Source organism: Cadophora gregata (genome assembly GCF_030347475.1).
Source record: "Cadophora gregata isolate MNR1 chromosome Unknown scaffold_6, whole genome shotgun sequence".
In the NCBI taxonomy this organism is placed as follows: Eukaryota; Fungi; Ascomycota; class Leotiomycetes; order Helotiales; family Ploettnerulaceae; genus Cadophora; species Cadophora gregata.
This window is the reverse complement of record NW_026695929.1, coordinates 2,348,087-2,372,685: the sequence shown is the minus strand read 5'-3', so window position 1 is coordinate 2,372,685 and position 24,599 is coordinate 2,348,087. Positions and strand designations below refer to the sequence as shown.

Sequence of the window (24,599 nt, the reverse complement as noted above, 5' to 3'; positions counted from 1 at the left end):
TTGGAAGAAATCCGGACAGCTGAAGAAACCGCCCGAGTGATGTGTGAGTGGCAACACTTGATGTGACGCGCCGAACTGTATTCGGCTTGTGATACTACTGCACTCCCCTTGATCGAGGCATATTCGCATGGAGTGGGGCTGTAGCCTGGCTGTAGCCTGGCTGTACGAACTGCACCTAGGTAGCTGTAGGTCAAGGTGTGTTGACTCCGAATGCATAACTCAGTTTCGCCGTTTCGGATCGAATACGATTTTGTCGAAAATGCTGAAGCTACTCGAATTCAATTTTGACTTTGAGAAAGATTCGAAATAATAAGACGGATAAAAGAATGGCACATGCTGGCTGGTATGAAAAAGACGAGAGTGATGAGTTAGCTCCCAGTTCCGAGTCTTCAACAAATACACTCCTAATTTGTTTTTGGTAGATGCCTTAATCCTGCCCACGACGCGTTCAAAGAAGCGGTCCGGATATTTAGTACCCAGCTGACGAAAGACCAACGCAAGCGCGATGAGGTGCAAAGATTCAACACGATGGAAGACATACACAAAAGCGTCTCAGAAGCGAAAGCGAAGTATGATGATCATCACAAGAACGCAAAAGTGCGGAAGCAACTCGTCAGATTTTCTACCCGTGTGAAACACTACGGAAACATAATGGATGTAATGGTCTCTCATCATCCAGAATACGTCGCCCTTGCGTGGGGGGCGATGAAATTCTGCTTCACTGTGAGTAATACCGTGCAAATACTCGCAATCACTAAGTAAATATTACTGATACAGTATCACTCGAAATAGGCCATAATAAACCACGAACAGCTGCTTGCAGCGTACACTAAAACACTCACCCAAATTGCCAATACCCTGCCCCGCGTGGAACTAGTTGCAGTTCTGTATCCAACGAAACGCATGAAAGAGACCGTCGCGGAGCTTTACGCCAATATCATAAGATTCTTCGTCCGTGCTCGAGACTGGTGCATGGAAGGAACTCTTTCGCACATGATACATTCTCTTACTAGGCCGGCTGAAATACGCTGTAAGGATTTGATGGAAGATATTCAACAGTGCTCTATTGATGTTGACAAATTGGCTTGGGCGTGTTCCCAAGCCGAACAACGAGACATGCATTCCGTAGTCAAGACGCTAAGCGGCGGCCAGACTAGAGTCGAAGGAATTATTCTTGAGATGAAGCGGATGATGATCTGTGAGTAATATTAGCATCTCGCGTACGTCGGTTGCTGATAATTTCCCCAGCATATGATGCTGTGAACGCAGCTGCAGCCTTGAACACGAACCAGCGCTTGTTTGACGTGCAGTTATCAAACATTCTTAGCATTTCCGCTCAAACAAATTTCCCCGAACCACTAGTAACGCTTGAAAAGAACAGGGTCTTTCGTAACAAACGCAGCCTGAAGCATGGTTCGCCTAGCAAAGGATTTTCGATGGATCCTAAGCTCGAGAATTGGGAAAGAAATACCGCCTCGTCGCTTGTAGCTGTGAAAGGGTCCTACCGGCTGCGCTTCGAAGTCAAGGACTTTTGCGTCAATATCGTCGAATATCTTCGAACTGCTGCAGTTCCCGTAGTATGGGCACTCCCAACACCAAGCGAGAACGAGTACTCGCTGGTGTATTCTACGATGGATCTCCTGAAGCACCTCACATGGCAGATACTAAGGATCAACAAGGTGCTTCATGCTGAAGCACCCATGGCTATCACATGTGCTAGGTTCCAGACTGCGATGGATGAAGACCAATGGTTTGATCTTCTGGCGTCTGTCGTAGCGGGCATGAACAAAATCTATATCGTCATCGATGTTGAACTTCTCAGTAGTATATCTGCTGGAAGCAAAACTTTGCCAGAAGCATTCTTATACCTATTTTCTCGGTTGGCGGCTCGAGGGAGCAAGACTGTGATGAAAGTAGTGCTTGTGAGCTATACTCCAAAGGTGTTCTCGGAAAATGTGTCGAGCAGGATTCGTGATGTCGTGGTCGACGTAGGATCAAAGGCTGGAAGTGCCTGGAAGAGACAGAAGAGAACTGAGTCGAGGCGAGTTTCCCTCAGAGCAGGTGGGAACGCCAGGAGGAATGTGTTTGGCTGAAACAGGAAAATCCTCCCAAAGAGAGGAGTTACCGGACTTCAAAGCCCTAATAACTCATCGCTCTGATTTCGCGGGGCGTCATTTTGATGACAAGCCTCAAATTCCTGACATAAGCTTGTAACTAAGACGTCTTCCTGCTGAAGCCCGGCCCTACTCTCGGGCACTCTGTCACTTTCAAGGCATCCGGAGAGGGATTGATCAAGATTTTTCTCATTTTCTTCAAATATCCAGAATTCTGTTATGACATGGCTTGCTGCTTCTCCTCTTCAGATTTGTCTGGCTCCATTAAACTTAAATGAAGGACATCAGAAGTGAATATCGTTCGTTATCTCATTGTTTGCTTCCTTGCCTTGCGCTACCTTCGGTCTTTCCCTCCCTCGCTCACACGCCCTTCCGCCCTTCTCATCCTTCTCTGTCCTCTCTCTTTGCCAGAGAGATAATTGCGACTGTTTCAAAGTGGTCCTACGGCCGCTTCACGACCTGAACAAAGACCCATTATTATTTTCCCAATCCCTTCCATCCATGAAACGTCATATAATCAGATCCATACGTTTCAGAAGAGAGTGTGTGGGTATCATTTCCTTCAATGTTCCCGTACCAAAGTCCCATTAGGTATTCCTTCAAAACTGAAACCCCGAAACTCCAAAATTGTGCGGTAAGGGACAGTGGGTATTTTTGTGGTAAATGCCGTCCATGTATATGCTGTTATGCTGGTGTCAGAAGGATCGTAAAAGTGTTGGTTTCAATAGTATTGCCATTGTTGCGAGTGTCTGTTTGAGCGAAGTATGTGCTAATTAAGGATCGTGTATATCATGATTTGATGGGTATGTGGTCGTAATTTATGGTACGTTATATGTAAATGCTGATTTCTGGGAAAGAAAGGGGATCGATTATATTCTGAAGATCAATATCGTATGACAGAAGAGCAGACTGAACAGAAATGATAACTCGAAGAATCAGCCTCAGAGGAACAGAGCCAGTATCGAGAAGATCAAGGCGGAAAGCATAAGACCGAGCGAGGACTTTCTGGAGCTGACTGCCATATTTCCAGTAATCTGCACCAGCCCCGAAGTGTTTGTTGGCGGACTGCTCGACGTCGCGCTTGGAATTGACTCAGGAGTGGTAGATGTCGTACCCGGAATTGGTGCAGGAGTATCCGAACTTGAGATAGGTACAGGGCTGGAACTGGCAACAGCTGGGACTTGACTCGTGATTTCCACACTGCTTGTAGGCGGTGCGGTCTCCGAGGCTCCAACAACGCTCTGTGTGGCCGCAACTGGAATGATTGTCGCAATAGAGGTTGAAGTCGATGGTTCAAGAACCGGAATAGGTGCCTGTGCATCGCAGAAGTCGACGAATATGGCAAACTTGGGTTGGACGTAGACTTGGAGGGAAACCTTTTGGATGTCACCGTTTTCTGTGACGCAGGATTGGCAGCCTTGGTAGGAAGACTGGAATGCAGAATCGCCCGCGCAGAGTTCAGGTGAGAGGCCCACGCTCTGCGCTTCAAGATAGCAATTATTGCAAGTTGCGTAGCAGACGGCCGGGACGATGGTGTCGTCGCGTTTGAGGAGGTGGAGGCTGCCACGGGCTTTGTTCCGGTGTGCAAGTGCGGAAGAGGTTGCGTAGACGTAAATTTCCGGGCTTGGCGTTGGCTTTGGAATCGGGGTAATTGTGAGGGTTGAGGAAGGGATGTCGGTTGAGCCGAAGTGAGTAAGACTGGCTTTGGATGAATAGTCTCCTGTTGTGATAGTCTTGACTGTTTCTTCCCCGTATTTTCCAGTCACTGTGATTATTTGAACGTTTATGACAAATATTGTGAAGTCCAGACCGAAGGCTTTTGGGTTCAAGTTAAAGTATCCTTCAGTGACTGGATAGTAGGAAGTTTCCCCCTTCGGCCAGACCACTGTTGGGAATGGAGGGCTTGGAATGCAGTACTTTGCATCGCAGAGAAAATCGTAATCCGGCGGATCAGCGAAGAGTGTGCAGCCTGCTGGCTTTGGTAAATGGCAAACATAACCAGGTGAACAACCCCAGAGGGCAGTAGGGCCAGTGTCTTGTGGGATGACCACGACGCCTGGTGTATTCGTAGGCTTAGGGCATACAACCAGGCCGTTGACGGTCACGGTGACACCAGGTCCAATGACTGTAGTACCTGGGACGGTAACTGTAGGGCCTGGGATAGTGACTGTATCCAACGCAGAGGGAAGCGTAACCGTTGGCCCAAGAGCAGTAATGGTAGTTACTAGACCCGGAAGGGTAGTCACCTGACCCGGAATCGTTGAAAGCACAGTTGAACCAGGAACTGTGATTATTGTAATAACACCTGAGAGAGTAGTCACCTGGCCTGGAAGTGTTGATACCACAGTTGAACCGGGAGCTGTAATTGTTGTAATAGCACCTGGAAGAGTCGTCACCTCACCCGGAATCGTTGACAGCACAGTTGAACCAGGAATTGTGATTATTGTAGTAATACCCGGGAGCGTCGTCACCTCACCTGGAAGTGTCGAAATCACAGTCGACCCAGGAGCTGTGATCGTTGTGACAACACCTGGGAGTGTGATGGTAACACCTGGAAGTGTCGTGACCTCGCCGGGCAGTGTTGAAATCACAGTTGAACCAGGAGCTGTGACCGTTGTAATGACGCCTGGCAGTGTTGTGACATCTCCTGGAAGTGTCGTCACCTCACCTGGAAGTGTAATTGTTGTAATGACACCAGGAAGTGTAGTTACCTCGCCAGGGAGTGTCGTTATTTCTCCAGGAAGTGTAGTTACCTCCCCTGGTAGCGTGGTTACCTGGCCAGGAAGAGTGATTAACGAGGTTGATGTGGTCGTCTCGGTGATCGGTGGAATAACAATCGTGGTCAAAGATCCTGAGATTGACGAAGTGACAGTGGAAGCAGGTAAGGTCGTTGTCGTAGTTAGGAGTAGAGTGGAAACTAATAAAGTTAGCAACTAAAAGCATCCGCAACAGTGAGACATACTGCTTGTGGTTGTCGTTGCTGCCAGAGGTTAGCCGAGATACATGGACGGTGAAGCAGAAGAAAGCCTACTTGTGGAGTCCGTAATAAATGATGTATCCGTAGCCGCTAGCAAGTGGTTAGTATGGTTCGGAGGGCACGGGATGCTCACCCACTAGTCGTGTCCGTAATGAATGACGTGTCTGTTGCTGCTAAAGCATGGTCAGAAAAGTTTAGACGGCGGAGGATCTTCGCTTACTTGTGGTGTCTGTGACTTCGGATGTCTCTGTAGCTGTAGCAGCTATCTGGTGTTAGCTCAATCATCGTAGCATGCATGGTTAACATACTGGTGGTATCCGTGATCCTAGAAGTGCGGGTAGTCAACGAAGTAGAGACCGTCGTATATGTGCTGAAGCTGTATACTGTCGACGTGGTTGTGTGATCGCTGATTACCGTCACCGGGTACGACCTACAAAGTCGTAAGTATCAGCATTTGGTCCCAGAATAGTGGCGTGGAAAAGATAGCTTAAAGGTCTCAGGGTTTGACCAAAGACAGAGCAACTTACGTGGACTCAGTCAGTGTCGTGAAGTAAGTTGAAACAGACGTGGTCGTGGAGGTCTTGGTCGCAGTGGTCTATTCGAGTCAGTTTGCATGATGAAAGGGCCTATGAGTGGATCTTACAGTCGTTGGAACTATGGTGGGAACCTGGAAACAAAATCAGCTGAAGCACAAAATACGTAATAATAAATGGTCGTCGAATTCAAGAACCTAATTGAAGAGCCGTCGAATTTTACATCATGGGAAATTGGTGAAGACTGGAGAGAATGGCCTACTGTGCGAGTACTTGTAGTCTTGTACGTAGTAACCGTGGTCCTTGTGGAGGTCTTCCAGATCGTATGATCGCTGATGACTGTATACGGATAGGATGTTGTGTAGGTAATATTTCTCGTCGTCGTGTACTTTCGAATGTCAGTATGCTTGTAATAAAAGAGATTCAATAGTCGGAAACATTAAAACTGCTGAGTGTTGATCATTTGTCGCTCAAACGGCTCGGTTGCGAAGAAGGTATGGAAGAGTTTTGTTACTTACAGTGGTCGGAACGAGGACGCTCGTAGTCTTCGTGATTGTCGTCGGAACCTGGGCGAGCTAGATCAGCTCTACTTCCTTCTTCTCAACAGAAAAAACATACCGTGGTTGGAATTTTGGAAGTCACTGTAGAAGTTGTCGTCTTCCATAGTGTTGTGACAACCGGGTAACTTCGTTTCAGTCAGCTCAAGACAACCCAGTGGGATATCAAAGGGATTGAACGGACCCATAAGAATTCGTAATTGTGACATTGTAAGGGTAAGACTGTCACTTGTTAGCTTTTCTTGGTGGATATATTGCGTTGATACATACTGTCGTGATCAACTTGGTCGTGAGTGATATCGCCGTAGTTGTCGTGGTGGTACTGTAGATCGCATTTCAGCTCAACTCATCACACCATGTCATTGGTTCTAGCTTCGAGTCTGCTTGTATACTCACGTCGTCTCCTCTGTCGCTGTGGTATATGATGTTTGTTTCTCCGTCTTCGTCTCCTTCTCAGTTGTTTTCTGGGTAATATAGACGTCCGACTTTGATATTTGAGTGACCTGATGCAATTCATTAGCTAAATTTCGTAACTTTTGCATATTGACATACCGTTGAGGTCTGGTCTTTGGTTTGGGTGGTAGAAATACTAAATAATGTTAAGTCATTCCCTGGAATGTAGCATTTGTACCTACTAGACTGTTGTGGTTTTTGTACTTGTAGACCTGAGATTCATCATTAGCATAAGCAATTGATAGAAATTGATAAACTTACGCTGAAGGTGTCACGGTAACATAGCAAGTAACCGTGGTGGGATGGCAGTATGAGGCGGGGACCGTGACAGTAGTAGTCATCGGATAGCACCCGCCTGGCACTGTTACAGTTGATGCTTTACATGTTTCTGCTTTCGAGGTCGGCTTAGGATGCGTTCTCCGGTCTGCTGCCTCGTCGATTGGTGAAGGGATATCAGTGGTATTTGCGTATTGAGCTCGAGCTACCCCAATCAACCCCACCACTGCCCACAAAGTCCGTCCAAGAACCATCGCAATTGTTGCAAGTAGTCGAAAAGATTGTGTCAATGGCAGCAAATTGCTGATCCACGATGAGCGAGCGTGGCAGAAGACGGCTACCTGCGTCTCTTTAGAACGAAGAACGATTGACTATGGTTTTGAGCTGGTGGTGTGCCTGGAGTTCTGCGCTGGAGTTTATACGGTCAGCCCAAGGCTGAGGTTCCGAGTACTCCACACGAGAAGCAGGCGTCCAATCAGCAGTCAAAGTCGCACGATCCTGATCCTTGGGACTTTCAAGGTTCTTTTAAGTTTTCCGATGGCATGCAGACATCGACCCAAAGGTTCGAGGAACGAGGAGAGACAAAGAAATAAGAAGAGGCAACGAATGCTAGTACTTTCAACCAACAGCTCAAAGAAGAAAACAGCTATGGGACCCCAGCCTCAGAAATTCTTTCCGGCATATCTCGACAGATGGAAATCTAGATACCAGGATACCTTGAGGTTCAGAGCTCCTTGCGATGAGGTAAGTGACAGCGGCTTGCATGATCAGGGTTTAACCCTGGTCGGTCCAGCCAAGAAGGAACTGAGGATAATGCCCGTATCGGCGTAAGAGGGCCGGCAGAATGAGTCTAGACACAAACTTCATGAGTGAGCCTCAATCTCATCCCGAAGACAACGCACGATGGTACGTTGCACGCCGCTCCCGAACCCACCCAACGAGATGTCGATGCAAGATCCTGTGCCTGAGAAAGACATCTGTCTCGAGGCTCTGTGATCCGATTCCAAGAGTGGGTAGGCTTGCGGTACGGGATGGAGCATAGCTTCCTAGTGCGGGGGTGATATGTCGCTCCCAGAAGCAATGACAGTTGTTCGCATTCGCCGCTCAACAATAGTGTTACATTGCTTGCAACCCTTACGAGTGGACCATATTGTCCCGTTGGTTCGCCACGACAGTTCACGATCCGTTTAGGCCCACGTCCTCGGAAGAACTGGGTTGTCAGAGGCGATCTGCTTGAATTGGGCCACCGGACTTGGCCAGTCCATGGAGTGGGGGAAGAAAAGCAAATGATAGGCATGGAGCCAACTGAGGATCACTTGGTTGGTTGGTGAGTTGGGACTCTTAGTGGCAGGCACAGGATTGGAGAGGTTCGCCATGCATGAGGGATGCAGCTGCAGCTGCAGATGATGCGGGAGCACCGAGGAGGTGACCGATGGGTGATGGCTGGTGGAAGTGAGTGAGGTGTGGTGAGGTGTGGTGTGGTGTTGCTCGACCGGCCTCAGCCCCGGAATAGACATGAGGTGGCTTGAGGACTGCTTATAGCCCGCCTTGATTGGCTGCTTAAGCGATATCTCCGTGTGATTCGCTCAAGAGCCTTGGAGACGGCAAACAGTGGGGCAGAGGCAGCTCAAGAGCTGGACGGGAGCCCTGGGTCCACTCAAACCTTTTGCGGGAAGCCCAGTGGTCGGGTCCACATCGCTCACTCGGGAGTCAAGCTTCAGTAAAGGGCACAATAATGAAAGGCACCTGCTCGGAAACATCTTCACCCTTCGTCTGAGGTACTTTGTCCGGCGAGATGCTGACACACACCCACCCATGAAGAGCCTCACTCAGCAACTCGGGTGGGGTGGTTGATGGCCGCCATGGCCAGCCCTTTGCTTCTTTCCCCACCACATGCAGCAGAAGCACCTGCAGTCAGCCATTGTACCACAAACGCCCGTATCCGGCGACAGCAAAACCCGAATCAATAAAAGAGGCTGTTGGTCAATTGGTAGTCCGACTTTCCTCTCCCAGCGTCACACATCTAGAGCAAAGGTGCATATTTGCCGGACCAGAAAAGGAGCTTTTGCCCCTCAACACAGATACTGACCTGACTGTTTCGCGATTGGCATCATGGCTTTTGTGTTAAAGTTCTGTGCCTTGGAACGATACAGATAATGACAATCTGGCTGGATTGGCGTATTACCGCTCCTCAGATTCGCTCACTTCAAAAGACCAACAAGACATATGCCAACCACTGAAGAATCGTCTCCGGGTGCGAACAAATAGACGAAGATTCACGATAGCACCACCAGCTGGATGGACAAGGCTGAAGGTTGCGCGATCTTCCAGTTTTACGGGGCCTTGGAGGCGAAGTCCCAATCAGGGTTGAGAAGCCGTATTTCATGCAAGGACTCGGATCCACCCATGCACTAACAGCTGCGGCTGCAAGCATTCATCCCACCCCTCCCCTCTTTCTTCCTTTCACCGTAAAGTGATAGCGGGATGATGGGAGATCATGAGGGGCTGGATCCCGTAACCGATCTCTAGAAAGTTGGGTGGCCACATTCCTTGCAGTGGAGTCTTTGAGGGAAGCGGTCCAGCCCTTCGACGAACCTGCAGCACACCAACAATGCAGAATGCTGACTTTGTAGAGGGTGGCGGATTATATTGTGCCTTCTCAGTGGTTCATTACAACTAGGCCCATGGGGAAGAAGATCGAGTTGTGCATTCTATGCATTCACGATAGTGCGATGCGCTGAGCCTCTTCATCCTCATCATTCAACAGCCACCCTCAAGTGAAACCTGGGTTTATTGTCTTGTAGTGATAATGTTCAGCTTACAACTTTCGTTAATTGTTGTGGGATGTTTTGCACAACTATGTACGGCCCAGGCTGCAGGATGGCAAGAGGGTCAGGTCAATACGACTATGTGTCAATGGGAGTCTCCACGAGGTAGTAACCCTCCGCCTCTATACTGAGAGCGACTCTTTGCAATATGGAGATGCCTTTACCGACAATCCGTACTGATAATCTATAGCTGCTGTTGTTCGTGACACGCTATACATTGATGGCGGATATCTCTGGTGGAAGCCAGGGCTATCCGATGGATCATATGGAGCCGTCGTATCCGATGGTAATGTCACCGATATCCTTGAAAGTCGCCAATGTATACTGATAAATTCCAGGAAATCCACTTGGCCTTGTCTATATGCTAAATTTCAGCACTCCTTTCAACACCTCAACGAATTTCAACCTGACTGGCATCTTCACCACGTTGTCGAAAGCTTCGGGTGGTGGAGCAGCAAATAACATCGGTCCACAGTACTATGACGGAGCAATGTTTGCAAATGACTATGAATGGTTTACCTATGGAGGGAAATTGAGAACAACAGATCAATTCAAGGCTCCTGCTGGAGATGCCGTTGCTAGTTGGCAAGTGTATCCCTCTGGTCCACCGAAGGAATTCAACAGCGGATTCATTCTGGGCACTCTGCCGAACGGAGTTACCAGATATGTTACCGATGGTGCAGCTGTCAGTGTCCCGTCCGAAAACTTGGGCTATTACTTCGCAGGTCTGAGGTCAGCAAGCTCTGGATCAATTTTCAACTTGCCTGGGCCCAGGAATCAATCGGTTAATGCTGATCAACTATCAACAACATTGATTGAAATCAATATGGCCAAGCAGGGGGGTGAGACTTGGAAGAATTCTACACTTCCAACGAGCGTACCTGGTCGAGCCAATGCCGAAGTCGTATGGGTTCCAGTATCAGAGAAAGGGATTCTGGTCGCGATCGGTGGAGTCATCTTTCCATCATACGCCAACGTCAATCAGACCAACAATGCATCAGCGACCGCAGAGAGTGTGAGACTATCTCTCTCTCCATGTCTGATCTCACGTAACTAACGATCGAACAGGAAAAACAAAGTCCGCTCTTCATGTCCACGGTTTCCATTTATGATGTTGCCAAAGATACTTGGTACGAGCAGCAAACAACAGATGCGCCTGGTCAATTGTCGAGAGGATGTACTGTTGTCGCATCAGCTCAAGATGGCTCAAGTCACAACATTTACTGGTATGGAGGTTTTGATGGACTTCATCCCGCCCAGCCGTTCAGCGATGCGGTTTATGTCTTATCCATTCCTTCATTCAAGTGGGTGAAGGTTAACGACGGGACTCCATCTCACGCACGAGCTGGACACAGGTGCACCAAGCCGTATCCAGATCAAATGCTTGTAGTCGGCGGATTCAGCACTCTATCTGGAACAGACTTGACCTGCGTCGAGGGTGGTATTATTCAGATCTACAATCTATCAAGCAACCAATGGATTCAAAACTACGACCCCAACGTATGGAGTAATTATACAGTCTCTCCCACGTTGCAAGCATTGATAGGAGGTACTGCAACTGGAAGCGCTACCCAGACAACACCATCAGGCGGGTTCTCAAACTCTTCGCTTGCAGGTGTCTTCACCGCAAAATACGACACCACCAAGATCGTCAACTGGTATCCCTACAAGGCCGCAGCAGTCAATACTTCCCGCCCAACACTTCCTCTACCGTCTGCATCAAATCATTCTGGAACTCCAAAATACCTCGCTCCTGTCCTAGGAGTAGTCCTCGGTCTATTCTTCATCACACTCATCATCCTCGCTATCCTCCTCTGGCGCCGTAGAAAACTCCTCCGAAGCAGCACAGGCACGCAATCGGAAGCCGGAACAATGGATAACAGGCGATGGGTGACCAGCTGGCTGCGAGCCACGCCTGCTGATGCAAAAGCACCGACTGTGACGACAGACGACACCGTTAGCAGTCCGTATGAAGATGAGCGGCCTAACGTCCCAGAAATGGCTGGTGTGCAAGTCCATGAAATGATGGGTATGTGTTTCTCTCCTTCTCCTAACAACTCCATCTCCCACCCTATAATTCCAACCTTACTAACAACCCCCAGATACATCCAAACCCGTCGAACTCCATGATACTGGCACCGGCTTCGTCGCCCTGGGCGCTAAATCTAACGGCCACTCCCACTCCCACTCCCGCAACAACGACCTCGCCTCCTCCCCCTCCGTAACATCGCAAACCTCCCAAGCAAGCAGCATCTCGCACTGGTCGCAATCCGACGGTACCGCCGCCGGCGGCCACCGACCTAACATATCACCCCTCCCATCACCACGCGCTGGCTCGTCGCCTTCCCTTGATGTCCAGAATCAGGGCCATAATCGCATTGTGAGCGGGATCTCGAATCTTAGTGATGCGGACCGTGGCCATTTGAGGGGGATTAGTGAGACGAGCGTTAGTACGGAGGGGGCGTATGCTACGCCTATGGAGAGGGGCGAGGGGATGGGAATTGGAACGGGAATGGTTACTCCGCAGGGTCAGGGGCAGGCGAGGGGTCAGGATGGGAGACCATCGGCGGTGAGTCCGTTGACGCCGCCTACGGGTGCGGATTCTAGAGATTATCTTGCTGCTGGTGCTGGTGCTGGTGCTGGTGCTGGTACGAGTACGGGTGCAGGTTTGAGCCGCGGTGGTGGAAATGGAAGTGAGCCGAGGAGCCAGGGAAGTCTGAGGAGTGAGAGTACGAAGAGGAGGAGTAATTTTTCGGAAGGATTGGATGAGAATGAGAGGAGATGAGGGAGAAGTTTGGAGTTGAGATTTCGACATTGGGATTTCAGTCAGAGGTCGGAACTCGGGAGGGTAAAAGGTCTTTTAGGATTCAGTAAGCGATGGAGGCAGGCTGAGACTTTTTATGTGTATGTCTATACGATTTAATGACTGATATTGGAGGACCGGGAGGGGCGTAACTTCGTAAGCGGGAGGAATCTGGGAGTCCGTTACCTATTTATTTGACGCTATTTACTCGCGTATATATATCTTATCCATGCATGGCTGGGCTAGCAAAGGAAGAAATGGAATGGAAATACATCTGGTAATTCTTCTTCATTTCTGGGAGCGTTGAATTTGAGTTTGAGTTTGTTTACTGCAGCGCTGTGATGGCTCAAAGTTGGTGTGCTGAAAGCACGGGCCTCAGTGTGTTTAGTTAAGTGCGGGGTAATCGCGGGGTAGATTTCAGGGGTTGAACTTCTTGTCTTCAGGTAAGTAAGGTAGCTGGACACACACCTGGAGATCAGTCCACAAATTTCTTCGTGGTTTGAGCTTAATTCTGTTGTCCTAAAAGCTGGATACTAAGTCCTTGGATTGGTAGACCCAGAGACAGATTCCAATGACTTTTTTGCACCGTCATGAAACCCTTTCGCATCAACGCTCACCAGCCATGCACTATCTCGGGATCCCTACGAGCAGTGCTTCTAGACCAATGCTTCAGAAAGTAAATGTTTATCGTTTCCAGTACATCTGGGTGTATGTTCCAAAAGTGATGTGGCTCCGACCGACTAAGATGCACTCGCTGATGGTGTATTAGCCGCTTTTTTTGGTCCTCAAGAGCGTTAATCAGACCCTCTCTTTGGCGCAAGGAACTGCAAAGAATATATTTCAAGGGAGTACACTCACCGGGGCGTTTAGTGGCAACAAACAGTGCTTTAGAGCTGGGGGGAGATATGACGTTGCTGAGGGAGACTTGGCGGGAGGTAAAGTGGGGCAGCCTGCTTAACGTTTAAGGTGTGCAGACCGGCTGTGAACTCAGACTGACCCGATTTGCCCAGTATCTCAAAGATATTATTAATGTAACATTCTGCTAGCTTAGATATAACTGTACGTGCAGCTATGAAACAACATGTCTTAGTTAGTTTTGTACAAAGCAAAAACATACTTGACCACCCACTAAAATAAGCGATGTTGACATGGCTCCAGCTCAACTTAGTAGCTGCTGCTCCCTTCCTAGTTTCGCCCCTTAGCAATTGTCCTTAGGCACACAAATATTCTGATAAAGGCCATGTGTTGGGACTTACTAAGCGCACAAAGTTATTTTCGATCTTTGAGCGTTAGTTTGGTCACGGCGTGCTCAACTTGTCTCAAGATTGTTTGAGGTGAAGCCACGCGTCTAAAGTGCGGCGAGGTCAAACGTGCTAAATAGGAGTCGGCTTATCTTTGAATCTCCTTTGGGCACTCTTATAGTTACGTTCCAGTGCACTAGGAGAGTCTCGTTGTATCTGTACCCATTGAGCCTCTGAGACTGAACGTTTCAGTTGGCCCCAAAGCTTCTGCTATCTATGAAAATGATCTCTTCAGAACTGTGCTTTTACGGTTCACAATATAGATATTTGAACATTTTGTTCCATGTTTCTCCAGAGCTAATAGAATTTGTATCTATAGAATTTGCTTGAGGTGATCTTCATGTGAACTTAGCAAAACAGCCCAGACTGCAATGTTCGCCAACTAAATTCCCTGATTATCTACAGGCCGCTCCAGCAAAATACCATATGTATCCCCCCGTCTAATAAACATACTCGAAATTTGGGTTCTCCTTGTCGGTCATGTCGCCAAACGCCGTGGCATTCAAATTATCATCACCCTCTATCACTCCACTTTCTCTCAACTCGGCTCTTCTTTTCTCCTTCTTCTTATTCTCCCAGATGAAGGCATAGCGGAAGACAAAGAACAGTGCCAATTCGATGAAGTTCGCGACGAGTAATGAACCGATACCCAAAGGGTACTTGGGGCCCTGCTCCGTCTTGTAGAAGAATGGGGAAACGATGTTACCAACACATGCGCCGAACCAAATCATGCCGGACACGATCATTTTCTTTGATTGGCCGCCAGTATTAGAAGTAACGAGCGACAGGGAAAGGACGAATGAGGCTTGGTAAGAGCCTGTGAGATAACTGGGAAACGTCAGCAAGGATTGAGCAGATTAATTTGGGAAGGAACGTACAAGCAGATCAAACGACCAACATAGGCAGTTGTAGGAGCGAGCAAGAATCCAAGAGCACCCGCAATGGTTGGAAGCATGAACAAGGCGCAAATGAGTGTTCGACTGTTCTTGGGCAAGTATCTATTGCAAAGGGCACCTAGACCAATCCAGATGACAACAATGACACCCTGCGGAACACCAAGAAGAGCAGTATTCAAAGTGTTAAAACCAAGTCCTTTGATGACCAATGTCGAGAAGTTGCTGATGCCGCCATTTGGTACGTTACCGACAAAGCCAAGGAGGACGAAGAGCCAAGTCTTGTAGTCCATATAAGCCTCCTTGATCTGCGCCCAGTTTATTTTCCGTTGCTCAATACCAGTTTGGTTTCTTCGCATGCGTGCAATCATCAGAAGCTTTTCCTCGTGGTTGAATCCCCAGAATGTGATAGGTGAGTTGGGGAGCAGGACGGCTAAGACGATTCCCCAGGCTGAGCAGACTGCACCAACGACGAGGAACTCGTATCTCCAGGATTGGAGAGCGCCTTTGATGTTGCCGATTCCATACCCTTTTGAAGTTAGATTCCGGGACTGTTCTCATAACAAGCGTCTCGACTCACCAATAAGCCCACCGCCTGCAACACCGACGCCGTTCCATGCGTACCAGGCTGCGATTCTTGATGGCTGCTCTGCTCTAGTATAACTGAAAGGATGAAAAGTCAACGATCGATCTGATGAAATTCTCTCTAGAAAGTCGGGAAACATATTGAATCTAGAGATAGACTGACTTTAGAGCTTAACTTACTACATGGAAGTGATTAACATGAATGCAGGATCAGCAATAGCTTCAAAGGCACCTGAAAGAATTCGAAGCACTGCTAGAGAAGCGAAGTTCTTTGCTGCAGCTTGTGCCATCAACAGAACTCCCCACATGAAGATGTTGAATGAAAGGTCTGAAAATCATAGATATCAGCATGGCCCAAGGTGATGGTTCGTCGGGCATAAACTTACACCATCCGGGCCGACATCTTTGCATGATCAAGTTGGACGGAATGGCCCAGAAGAGCCAACCAAAATAGAAGACTGACGACAACCAACTGTACTCGGTCTTGGCCAGATTAAGATCTTCTTTGATTCCAAAAATTGCTGCATATGATAGAGTGGTTTTGTCGACATACTGAAGCAGACAAGTCAGTCGGCGCAATTTGCAGTGCCAGCTTCATGAAGGACTCACATAGAAAAAGTAGCAAATGCCGAGCAATGGCAAGATCTGCCTGTCAAGTTTGCGCTTCAATCTCGCCTCTTCGGCTTGATCAATTGCTTCATCGTTGGGATATCGCGCAATGGCTTCTGCATAAATTTCTGCATGCGGCTGGTTGATGTGTCGCTGAAGCTCGGCGGCGACTTTGGTGTCTTCAACATCGCCAACGACGCTCTCATGGTCGATATCAACCTTCTTGGTCTCGTCCGAGAAGTTGGCCATCTTGACTGACGCTTCACAGAGCTTGATGTGAATGAGAAGGACTTTGCAAATAGATACTGAGATGCTATCCCATTCTTATACCTTGCCTAGGGCGAGTATCGAAGACATCGGCAAGAAGTCCGAGTGACGGAGGTTCTCCACACGTTGCGAGTCATGTTTGCTCGTAGTTCGGGGATTTCTGAAGTAGACCCCACCTATGACCCTTTGCTGGGTCAAAAGTTGTCGGCTATCACTTATCCCCCGTGGAGAATATCGTCTTGGCATCCCTGTTGCGAGGGTTATTGTGGAGTAGTTGCTCCCCAGATCCCACTTTTGGAGATTGAAACTTGACCCCACCGTGAAGTAAGCTTCTCCACCTGCGCCTTCTTTATTTTTCCACAAATCAGAAATTAATCCAGGACATGATTTTATGCTTGATGAAGATGAATTCCAGGGTGCTGGTGTCGAAGATCACAGTTCCGAGAAGAGTTTTGGAACAGTGGAATGTGTAAGACAATTATCTTGGCGCGGGAAGGCGGCATTCGTCGTCAAATGCTCAGGTTTTTGAGCTGTAGAACATTACTTAATGACTTGGCAAATCGTATACAGGGGACTTTCTTCTTCAAAATAGTTTTTGTAACTTAAAATAGGAGATGTAAGCTTCTGGCAACATGACATGCATCTGATCATTGTGGTTGAGAATCTACGAGACGGGTACTTGAGTACCATTTACTCTACTTTATGACCATTCACCCTTGCTTCTAGATGTCGATCTTGTTGATACCCAAAATTCGGTTCCCACAGCACAATAGGTCGTTACATTGATCCAACCGGTGGTGAAACGACCAACATACATGCCTGCTTGCTATGACCCGACCACTAGTCCAAGAGCTGGGCTAGCCCGCAACATGTCTGCTCAACCATCTTTTCTCAGAGCACGATGTACATGGATTGGTTTTAGACAAAATCTTAGTATCCTTTCAAACTTCATAGGAGTCTGCTTAGTGCCCGTCATACTGTGGCAGGGCCACCTGATTTTGGTGCTTAGCGTAGTGGAGGGAGGTCATGTTACCAGTGCAGCCAGGCAGTGGTACTTAGAGATCCTGAACTGTCACTCCTTTATAACACTATCATCAACAACACCACTAGAGATTATCACGATAACTACGCTCTTTAAAGAGCTTCTACCTAATCCATTCTCTTCCCTGTCCCCTATTTGACAAATCCCGCACTTTAGATATGTGATATCTTAAGATTTGCTTAATCCGCTTCTTTGTATCAAAGTACTCCTTGTGCCTTGAATTGCTACCTCTCCTGTTATGTGGGTGTTCGGGTCGTGGTCCGCCACAATACAAGATTTTATGGGACTGCTTAATTTCTCATTCTGCCTTCTTGAGTTCAGTGCTGACGCAGGAGTATTTATCAGACCTGATTAGAACCTCAATACCTTGGGCTGAAAGAACATACAGACATAATCAAAATTTTGCTTTGTCAAAACCCACCCGTCCTGATCCGATTACATACTTAAGCAGAGACCTCCACAAGTTACTTCAATGCTGGCACCACACCGGGTCTCTGCCTCACCATATTCAAGAGCGGAATGAACAACCTCCTCTCCATCTCATCTCCCTTCCCATCCCTCTCGACCAGCGCCACCAGTTCTTCCCACCTAAGCCACTCCCATCCCTCGCACTTCTCTTTCTCCAACACCTCCGGTACCTGGCTCACATCGTCTCGAACGCCAACAACGAACAGCGTGATATAGTGCTTCTCATCCTTCTCCATCACATCATTTGTCGCTGTTGAGAACTTGATGTTGGAAATCTTCAGGCCAGTCTCCTCCAGAACTTCACGAGCGGCGCATTCTTCAGGGGTCTCGCCAAACTCGAGATGACCGCCAGGGAGAGCGTAGGTTCCTGCACCGTGAGAGCCAATCCGCTTTCCTATTAGGAATGAAGGATTTGAGGGTGACTCCGAGGAAGATTCGAGGATGAAGACACCAACGCCAACTCGGACTTGAGGTGGAGCTGACATGTTGACTACCTGCAAGTCATTAACATTGGAAGAGTGGGAATTAACGTGACAGACTGCGAAAATTTGGTCAGTCACATGATACAAGACTGGGCACATATAAGTACGTGTGAGAAGCTTTTCGTCTCGGGTATGAGGATGTAGATGATGCCAATGGAGCTGTGTGTTGCAAAGACGAGTCGTCATTTTTTGTGTTGTCTTGCTGAGTCATCATTTTGCAGTTTGACTTGGCATGAAGGCCACTGAATTTATAGGGCTCTAACCCCTGAGCGTCAGCTGAAGTAGCACCTAAAGTCTCCCTGCAACACCCTGCATTTATTATTGTTCACGCTCATAAAATCACATGTAACGATGCAGCCAGACAGACATCACTGAAAGTTTTCCTTGGAGGCGCTATGTTATAAAGATTGTATATATGCTGCGAACCTGCCACTCATCGTTTGTAAACTGACGTGCACTGGAGCCCAAGCAGAAATTCAGAGACAAGTAAAGGTAAGTAGTCAGGCTATCAGTGTAGCCTTTGTCTGTTTATGAAATCAATCTAACGGTGATGGTGTTCAGAGTTTGTATTGGAGCACAAGCGGGAATTTGGGAAAGCAAAAGAACTTTCAACCAGGAATCCAGACTTGATTGGGAGCTTTGGAAGGGGTGTGGATGTTCAGAGCAGGCTTATCCTGACCTTAGAACCATGATCTATGAAGCAACCAGCACTCTCGAGACACTATAACATGTATTAATATAACAGATGAATGGAATATTACCGCTTTTAGTGGTTTTGCTCGATCTCCGAGGCTGCTTGTTCTGGTATTCAGAGAAGTTTTCCGCAGACATTGGGTTCAATTGATAAAAAGCTATCGCAGTAAGTTGACTATTTTCTTACTCCACTTTCCTCTAAGCTACCCAAGAGATCACCTTAAGTTGGCAGAAAAGATTGGCTCTTCAAGAGCTTCGAGTCTCCGACGCTCAATTGTTCTTTGTTGCAGCTCATGAGATGGACTTTCCAAGCACCATTTTGTGCTTTAGTGAATGAATGTGGAGTGTTGAGCAAGCTCTCACCACGTACTTCACAGAGCAGAAACTTCAAGTTCCAAAACATATTTCACAAAGACGAAATGTCTGTAGGAACTCTGATGGAGGAGATACTTCGAAGTGTTCCTTGTCTGCATCAAATCCTTAATTGTATGGGGTGTGACAAAAGGGGCTCGCTTCGAATAGCCGATCCATACAGAATGTTAACAAGTCGTTAACAGTTACAAACTATGAATTACATGGTGTCTGTACAAAATCCATTCTATTGGAAAGGGGTAGTATTTAAGAATTGTTAGCATTCGTTGTGTGGTTATGTGGACTGAGGGGAGTGATTCTCAGCGAGCATGCTTATCCTGTCTTTATCATGTACTGACCTTTTCCAAAAGAATAAACTACAGAGCGACAATACAAGACCGCAAGTTAGCTAGGTTTCATTGTTCATAGGATTGCAGCCAATAATTGCTCTTGTGTTCGTTCCGATAACGTTTAGTCGAAACGAAATAGGACAGATCTGGTGGGAAAAGATCATTCTATCTTCAGTCCACATCCTGGATCCTAGTACTAGTCCTATATTACCAAGCTCCGTGTACGACTGAAGCCAGCGGTGCTGATCCTATATACTTCATAGATGCCCTCGAAACAAAACGGTCTGACCCTGTCAGGTGGTTAGGGGCCCTCTGTCAGAAATCAATTTCGAAAGTTTCTACTCCAACAACGTCAAACAAGGCTTGATCGTGTCCGCTCAGCCTCTTTTAAAATCTCCAGCAACTCGCAAGACTGATACTCAAATAGACCTCCCCGCGCTCTCTCCTCAGCGTACTCAGTACGTATTTCTAATGCTGCTTTCTTTCAATATAGTCACTACTTGCGAGACCCAATAGAGGCAATTATGGCTTCAGGTCCGCTATCATCGAGCTTTTCTGCCCCTGCGCGGTACTCCCTCAGCTTCCCTACTTCAATTCGACCAAGAACAGACCCAGAAACCTTCCACCACTTCCCGAAACTCCCACTCGAACTTCAAAAATTGATATGGGGATATACGGTCTTCAATCCGGACATACTTGAAGTATCGATAAAGATCCACAACTGTCTTCCCGAGAAATCGCTCCATTGGCTCTGCCCTATGTCATTCTCTGGTAAAGGAACTCAGCAATTAGCCGTTGACAACCGACACATCTTCCATCCCTCCTCAAAAATGACAACGGTGTTTGGCACCAACTACTTTGGGTGTCTCTGCTCCGCCGGAGGTTTCCTGATCTCTCCAACATCATGATAGGTACCGATCCGATCAACACCGGTTATGCTTTACACAATGACTACCTTGCAAGCCACGATCCCGACGACAAAGAAATGTACGAGTCCGACGATGAGACTCCAAAGAATGTTGAGAGAACTTCAGTCATATCAAATATGAGTCAGAGAACTCACAGTCCATCTTTTTCGATGAAGAGCAGCTCAGTCCGCGGATCTTTGTTGGCGACTACTCTGCCTCAATGTGGCACGAGGATGTCGATGCTATTCAGGACTGGACAGTAAACTTTCTGGCCAACGTTATGGAGACACTGGGAGAGCTTGAGCCACGATATGAAGGCAGAAAATACCGGATCCATCACTGCGAGGGTAGGGATGAGCGCGGCCAGTTGAATTTGAGACAAGATGCTCATCTGGATGCGGATGTTGAGGAACGGACAACGTTTCGGAATACCAGAGTTTGCGTGGAAGGCTATGAGGATAATGATTGGGATTAATAGAGCTGATTGAAACGGTGAAGAGACCACGAGTTTTAGGGAGGTGTCATTGCCAAGAGCTATCTGGGTTTAGGTGAGGAGCTGGCTCCTGGCTTGGATACCCTGGGTGGCTTTTGATTCTGGAGAAGGAGCTTTCTCGATACTGAAAGATTCTTACTGAGAGCTTTGATGCTTCGAGAAATATGAAAGGTCTTTTAAGAATGACCAAAATTGGATTCTTTGAAGCAGAAATAATGTTGTTGTCCTTCACCATCCAGATTCTTCTGTAAAAACAAATGCTCATTGTGTGTCAATGACGTCTACTAATGTGAGGGTATATATATAGTTCTATGATTCCTTGAGACTTTCTCACTTTATAGTCGACCCAAGTACCTTTTACCTTTTGAAACAATCATTGAGGACCCACATATGTTTCTTCTGATTCATGACCGGTGCACTGTGCACAGGGCGGCGTGACAGAACTTATCGCCCACCTACTTCCCCTAGACTGCCAATACTGCAGCAATGCTACAAGTATAGTTGCAACTCAAATAATTATCAGAAATGCTTCCTTCCTCCCCCAGTGAGTAGCGTCAAGTCTCGTTCAGCCAAAATGTCTTTGTTTACTCCAAGCTCGGTAATGGCTGTGGAGCTGTTGATGCCTCACAAGGCAGGAACCGCGCTTGTGTTCTTCTCAGCCGAACGTAAAATCTCATGCGGAGAAACACTCTTTCCAAACATAGCTGAGATGGACCTCAACGACGACAATGTCTTAGGACATCAAAACAATGCAATGAAGCCATTGATTGAGAACAGCGGAGAGCCTCCAAGGTATGTCGATGAAATGCACTCACATGTGTCCCTTTTTTAATTTGTCCGATTGGACCTGACATGAGTGGCGACGGGGTCGATGTTCCATCACAAATACGCAACACGCACAAATATCAGCTTGATTGAGTTCAATATACCACTATATGAGCGCACACTCATTGTTTGTCTCATTTTAAATGAGCCTTGAATGAGCCTGGCTGGGTCGATACTCATTGTGGATGAAATTGAGCGACTTCTATATGTCCCTCCGAGGATGAGACACATACTACTGAGCTCCGAAACGTTTACTGACTAAAGTTGAAAAGCAGCAATACCAAATTCAGTCCAGAAGAACTCGTGTACTACGGTTCAAGTACAATCGCATACAAAAATTCGACTCCCGTACTGCACCCCCAAGCCTCTTCATCTACTCCGAAGCAGACCCACCCCCGCACAATTCAACCTGCCCGCCAATCCGCCCCGCGGCCAAGTACTCCTAGGCTCAAAGTCATGTCATATCAAGGTGTTGATCTCATCGCTGAGGCAGGCGAAGCTTCAAGTACAGTTTCTTGGCAGTATGTTGAGCTAAAGCCCATCCGCTCCACCATTTAACCTCTCATACCGTTGATAATATCGATATACTGACCCAATGTAGTGAGGCACATCCCATCTTCGTCATTATACTCGTTGGTCCCGATGAGATTCCCTTCGGCGTACAAAAAGACCTCCTATGCTCTCAATCTCCATACTATCGCGAATACTTCACGAAGAATGGCGGGGACAATCAGGTTGAATTTATTGTGAAGCTGCCAGACACAACCGTCGATATCTTCGGCTGCTTTCAAACTTTCATATATACTGGCAAAGTTTATGATAAGGCCCATGGCAGGGCAATCCCCGACTATCAGCTTCTGATGGGTGTGTGGAAGCTGGCTACAAAATTGAGAATGGCTCCCCTACGCGTGGCTGTTCTCGACACGATGTCTGAGCGCCGTCAGGAGACTTCCTGCATTCCCGGCACACCGCTGCTCATCCAAGCTTGGAAGGAAACTCGCGAGGGCAGTGGATTGAGACACATGCTGATCGGTTGGGCTGCAGAGCACAGTAAGTGTATCAATTTTTTGTCATATCAAAGCTAACCCAATGCAGTGCGTACTTCCCCTGAGGCTCGCAACGCATTCGCCAAGTCCCTACCTCACGAAATCCTCAGCGAACTCGTCGTCGTAATGAGTGAGCTCCCAGCAACTCCAGTCTTTACGCCACAAGCTGTTCGACATCACCAACCTGCTGTGCAACCGATTGCACCTCCTCAGATTGAGCTCGACCCTGCACCTCCCCACCCATCCAAGAAACGTAGTCGAAAGTCCGATATTGGCTCGAGCACCGCCGCAGGTCCTGACGATCTGTACGAAATCAAGCCAGTAGCCAAGAAGCAAGCACGCCGCTCCGAGCCCATGCGCCGGAAGAGCAAAGCCCAAATCTCCTCTTCCGACGGCGCCCCACTGTCTCCCGAAGCAGACCTCGAATACTGCCGCGGTATGATATCTCGTATGGTTCTTGGCCCCGGTTACTGGACACGACTCGTCAAGGCATTTAAGCACCCTGTTGATCCCGTCGCCGACAATGTACCCAATTACCTGGAAATCGTCAAGAAACCGATGGACCTGACGACCATCAAGGGTAAGATGGAGAAGAACGAATATACCACTGCCACCGAATTTGAGGCAGATGTCCGCCAGATCTTCAAGAACTGCTACGATTACTGGAAGGAGGGCGATCCTATCTTCACCCAGTGCCAGAATCTCGAGAACTACTTCAACCAGCAGTGGAACACGAGACATAAATACGCGCCTAGCATCAAGCATGAGGTGGCCGATTAAGTTGTACAACATACTGATAACTTGGGGAGTCGAACTTACCTATTGCTTTTGCGGTATAGTTTGATGCCATCGATGTCTCATTTCGGGCATTGCAGCGGGCGTTAGGCGATTTGGACGCCATGGCTTGTCTGGCCATTGTCTGATTAGTCTTTTCTTTATTCTGTATTTGGCATTTAGCTTTGCTTGAAGGACATCAAATGGTCTCTTTGTATTCTAGGTGTAGGTAATGATGGATGAAAATATGAGTAGGCCACACCAAGATTGTCATTTCCCGTACCCTTGTCTATCTAATAATACATGTTGGAACGCTCCAGTTACAGCCCTTGCATTTGAATCCTGAAATCCCAGCTTTAAATCTTTCTTATTTCGAGTCCGATATTCTGAAATCGCCCAATTTTTCAGTCACCGCTTCTGCCGTTGGAGCAGGTGCATCAGTCTCAAGTACCTCGTCACCATGCCCATCCTCCTCATCAACATTCAGCAAAGCAACAGCCCCTGCATTGTCACTGGGGCGATTCGAGATCTCAATGGCAGTATTTGAGGCATGAGCCTGGATGTCGGAATGAACTGCCCACCGATCATCCGTGATTCTTAACGGCCGCCTCCCTAGGTACTCCACATAACGTCCCTCCTCTTTTTCAAGTTTCCTAATTAGCGTTTCTGGTACATCTGATATACCATTTGCCATTGCTATCTTCTTCGCAACTGTCTTCTCGTGATCTAACACCGGTGGTGGTCTGGTCGTGCTTGAGTATTTTTCGAGCAGGCTCACAACCTCTGGTCGTTTCTCCCTGGCCAGATCGATGACCGAACGACCCTTTGAATCTAACGCATTGACGTCTGCGCCTCTTTCCAACAGGTCTTTCAAGATTATCTCTACTTTCGCATAGTCCCGATGGCCCCGTTTGAACATGACATGCAGAGCAAAACACTGGTAGTGATGCAAATCGACTTGTTGATTGGGG

General features: G+C 47.7%; 8 protein-coding genes across 9 annotated transcripts; 5 read left to right on the top strand and 3 right to left on the bottom strand.

Moving 5' to 3' along the window:
• Window positions 1-528: 528 nt before the first annotated feature.
• ONS95_012597 (uncharacterized protein) lies at window positions 529-2,093 on the top strand (the record flags this gene model as incomplete). Its single annotated transcript, XM_058506237.1, has 3 exons — window positions 529-723; window positions 793-1,198; window positions 1,249-2,093. The coding sequence occupies 3 exons, from the start codon at window positions 529-531 to the stop codon at window positions 2,091-2,093; spliced, it is 1,446 nt and encodes a 481-aa protein (XP_058358762.1).
• ONS95_012596 (uncharacterized protein) lies at window positions 776-8,356 on the bottom strand. The gene is made up of 17 exons (XM_058506236.1): window positions 6,896-8,356; window positions 6,817-6,846; window positions 6,734-6,770; window positions 6,578-6,684; window positions 6,452-6,503; window positions 6,366-6,403; window positions 6,243-6,309; window positions 6,143-6,190; window positions 5,887-6,012; window positions 5,735-5,758; window positions 5,619-5,686; window positions 5,400-5,521; window positions 5,312-5,353; window positions 5,229-5,264; window positions 5,146-5,181; window positions 5,077-5,094; window positions 776-5,031 (listed from the first exon to the last, which is right to left on the bottom strand). The coding sequence occupies exons 1-17, from the start codon at window positions 7,162-7,164 to the stop codon at window positions 3,056-3,058; spliced, it is 3,096 nt and encodes a 1,031-aa protein (XP_058358761.1). The 5' UTR covers window positions 7,165-8,356; the 3' UTR covers window positions 776-3,055.
• A 26-nt stretch (window positions 8,357-8,382) lies between these two features.
• ONS95_012595 (uncharacterized protein) lies at window positions 8,383-12,832 on the top strand. The gene is made up of 5 exons (XM_058506235.1): window positions 8,383-9,843; window positions 9,929-10,024; window positions 10,077-10,753; window positions 10,807-11,767; window positions 11,841-12,832. The coding sequence occupies exons 1-5, from the start codon at window positions 9,720-9,722 to the stop codon at window positions 12,521-12,523; spliced, it is 2,541 nt and encodes an 846-aa protein (XP_058358760.1). The 5' UTR covers window positions 8,383-9,719; the 3' UTR covers window positions 12,524-12,832.
• A 161-nt stretch (window positions 12,833-12,993) lies between these two features.
• Window positions 12,994-13,587, top strand: ONS95_012594 (uncharacterized protein). Its single transcript, XM_058506234.1, has 2 exons — window positions 12,994-13,262; window positions 13,311-13,587. Exons 1-2 carry the CDS (start codon window positions 13,113-13,115, stop codon window positions 13,497-13,499), a joined length of 339 nt encoding a protein of 112 aa, XP_058358759.1. The 5' UTR covers window positions 12,994-13,112; the 3' UTR covers window positions 13,500-13,587.
• A 524-nt stretch (window positions 13,588-14,111) lies between these two features.
• On the bottom strand, window positions 14,112-16,496 carry ONS95_012593 (uncharacterized protein). The gene is made up of 6 exons (XM_058506233.1): window positions 15,930-16,496; window positions 15,707-15,872; window positions 15,501-15,648; window positions 15,316-15,398; window positions 14,721-15,264; window positions 14,112-14,670 (listed from the first exon to the last, which is right to left on the bottom strand). The coding sequence occupies exons 1-6, from the start codon at window positions 16,176-16,178 to the stop codon at window positions 14,283-14,285; spliced, it is 1,578 nt and encodes a 525-aa protein (XP_058358758.1). The 5' UTR covers window positions 16,179-16,496; the 3' UTR covers window positions 14,112-14,282.
• A 773-nt stretch (window positions 16,497-17,269) lies between these two features.
• ONS95_012592 (uncharacterized protein) lies at window positions 17,270-18,395 on the bottom strand. The gene has a single exon (XM_058506232.1). It carries the CDS (start codon window positions 18,372-18,374, stop codon window positions 17,703-17,705), a length of 672 nt encoding a protein of 223 aa, XP_058358757.1. The 5' UTR covers window positions 18,375-18,395; the 3' UTR covers window positions 17,270-17,702.
• A 2,091-nt stretch (window positions 18,396-20,486) lies between these two features.
• On the top strand, window positions 20,487-20,965 carry ONS95_012591 (uncharacterized protein; the record flags this gene model as incomplete). The annotated part of the gene is made up of 2 exons (XM_058506231.1): window positions 20,487-20,569; window positions 20,617-20,965. The coding sequence occupies 2 exons, from the start codon at window positions 20,487-20,489 to the stop codon at window positions 20,963-20,965; spliced, it is 432 nt and encodes a 143-aa protein (XP_058358756.1).
• Window positions 20,966-21,682: 717 nt separating this feature from the next.
• ONS95_012590 (uncharacterized protein) lies at window positions 21,683-23,835 on the top strand. 2 transcript variants are annotated; one of them, XM_058506229.1, is made up of 4 exons: window positions 21,683-21,775; window positions 22,081-22,329; window positions 22,410-22,858; window positions 22,904-23,835. In XM_058506229.1, exons 1-4 carry the CDS (start codon window positions 21,693-21,695, stop codon window positions 23,632-23,634), a joined length of 1,512 nt encoding a protein of 503 aa, XP_058358754.1. In that variant the 5' UTR covers window positions 21,683-21,692; the 3' UTR covers window positions 23,635-23,835. The 2 variants fall into 2 exon arrangements, with proteins under 2 accessions (XP_058358754.1, XP_058358755.1); XM_058506230.1 differs by having other exon boundaries at window positions 21,683-22,329.
• The last annotated feature ends 764 nt before the right edge of the window (window positions 23,836-24,599 follow it).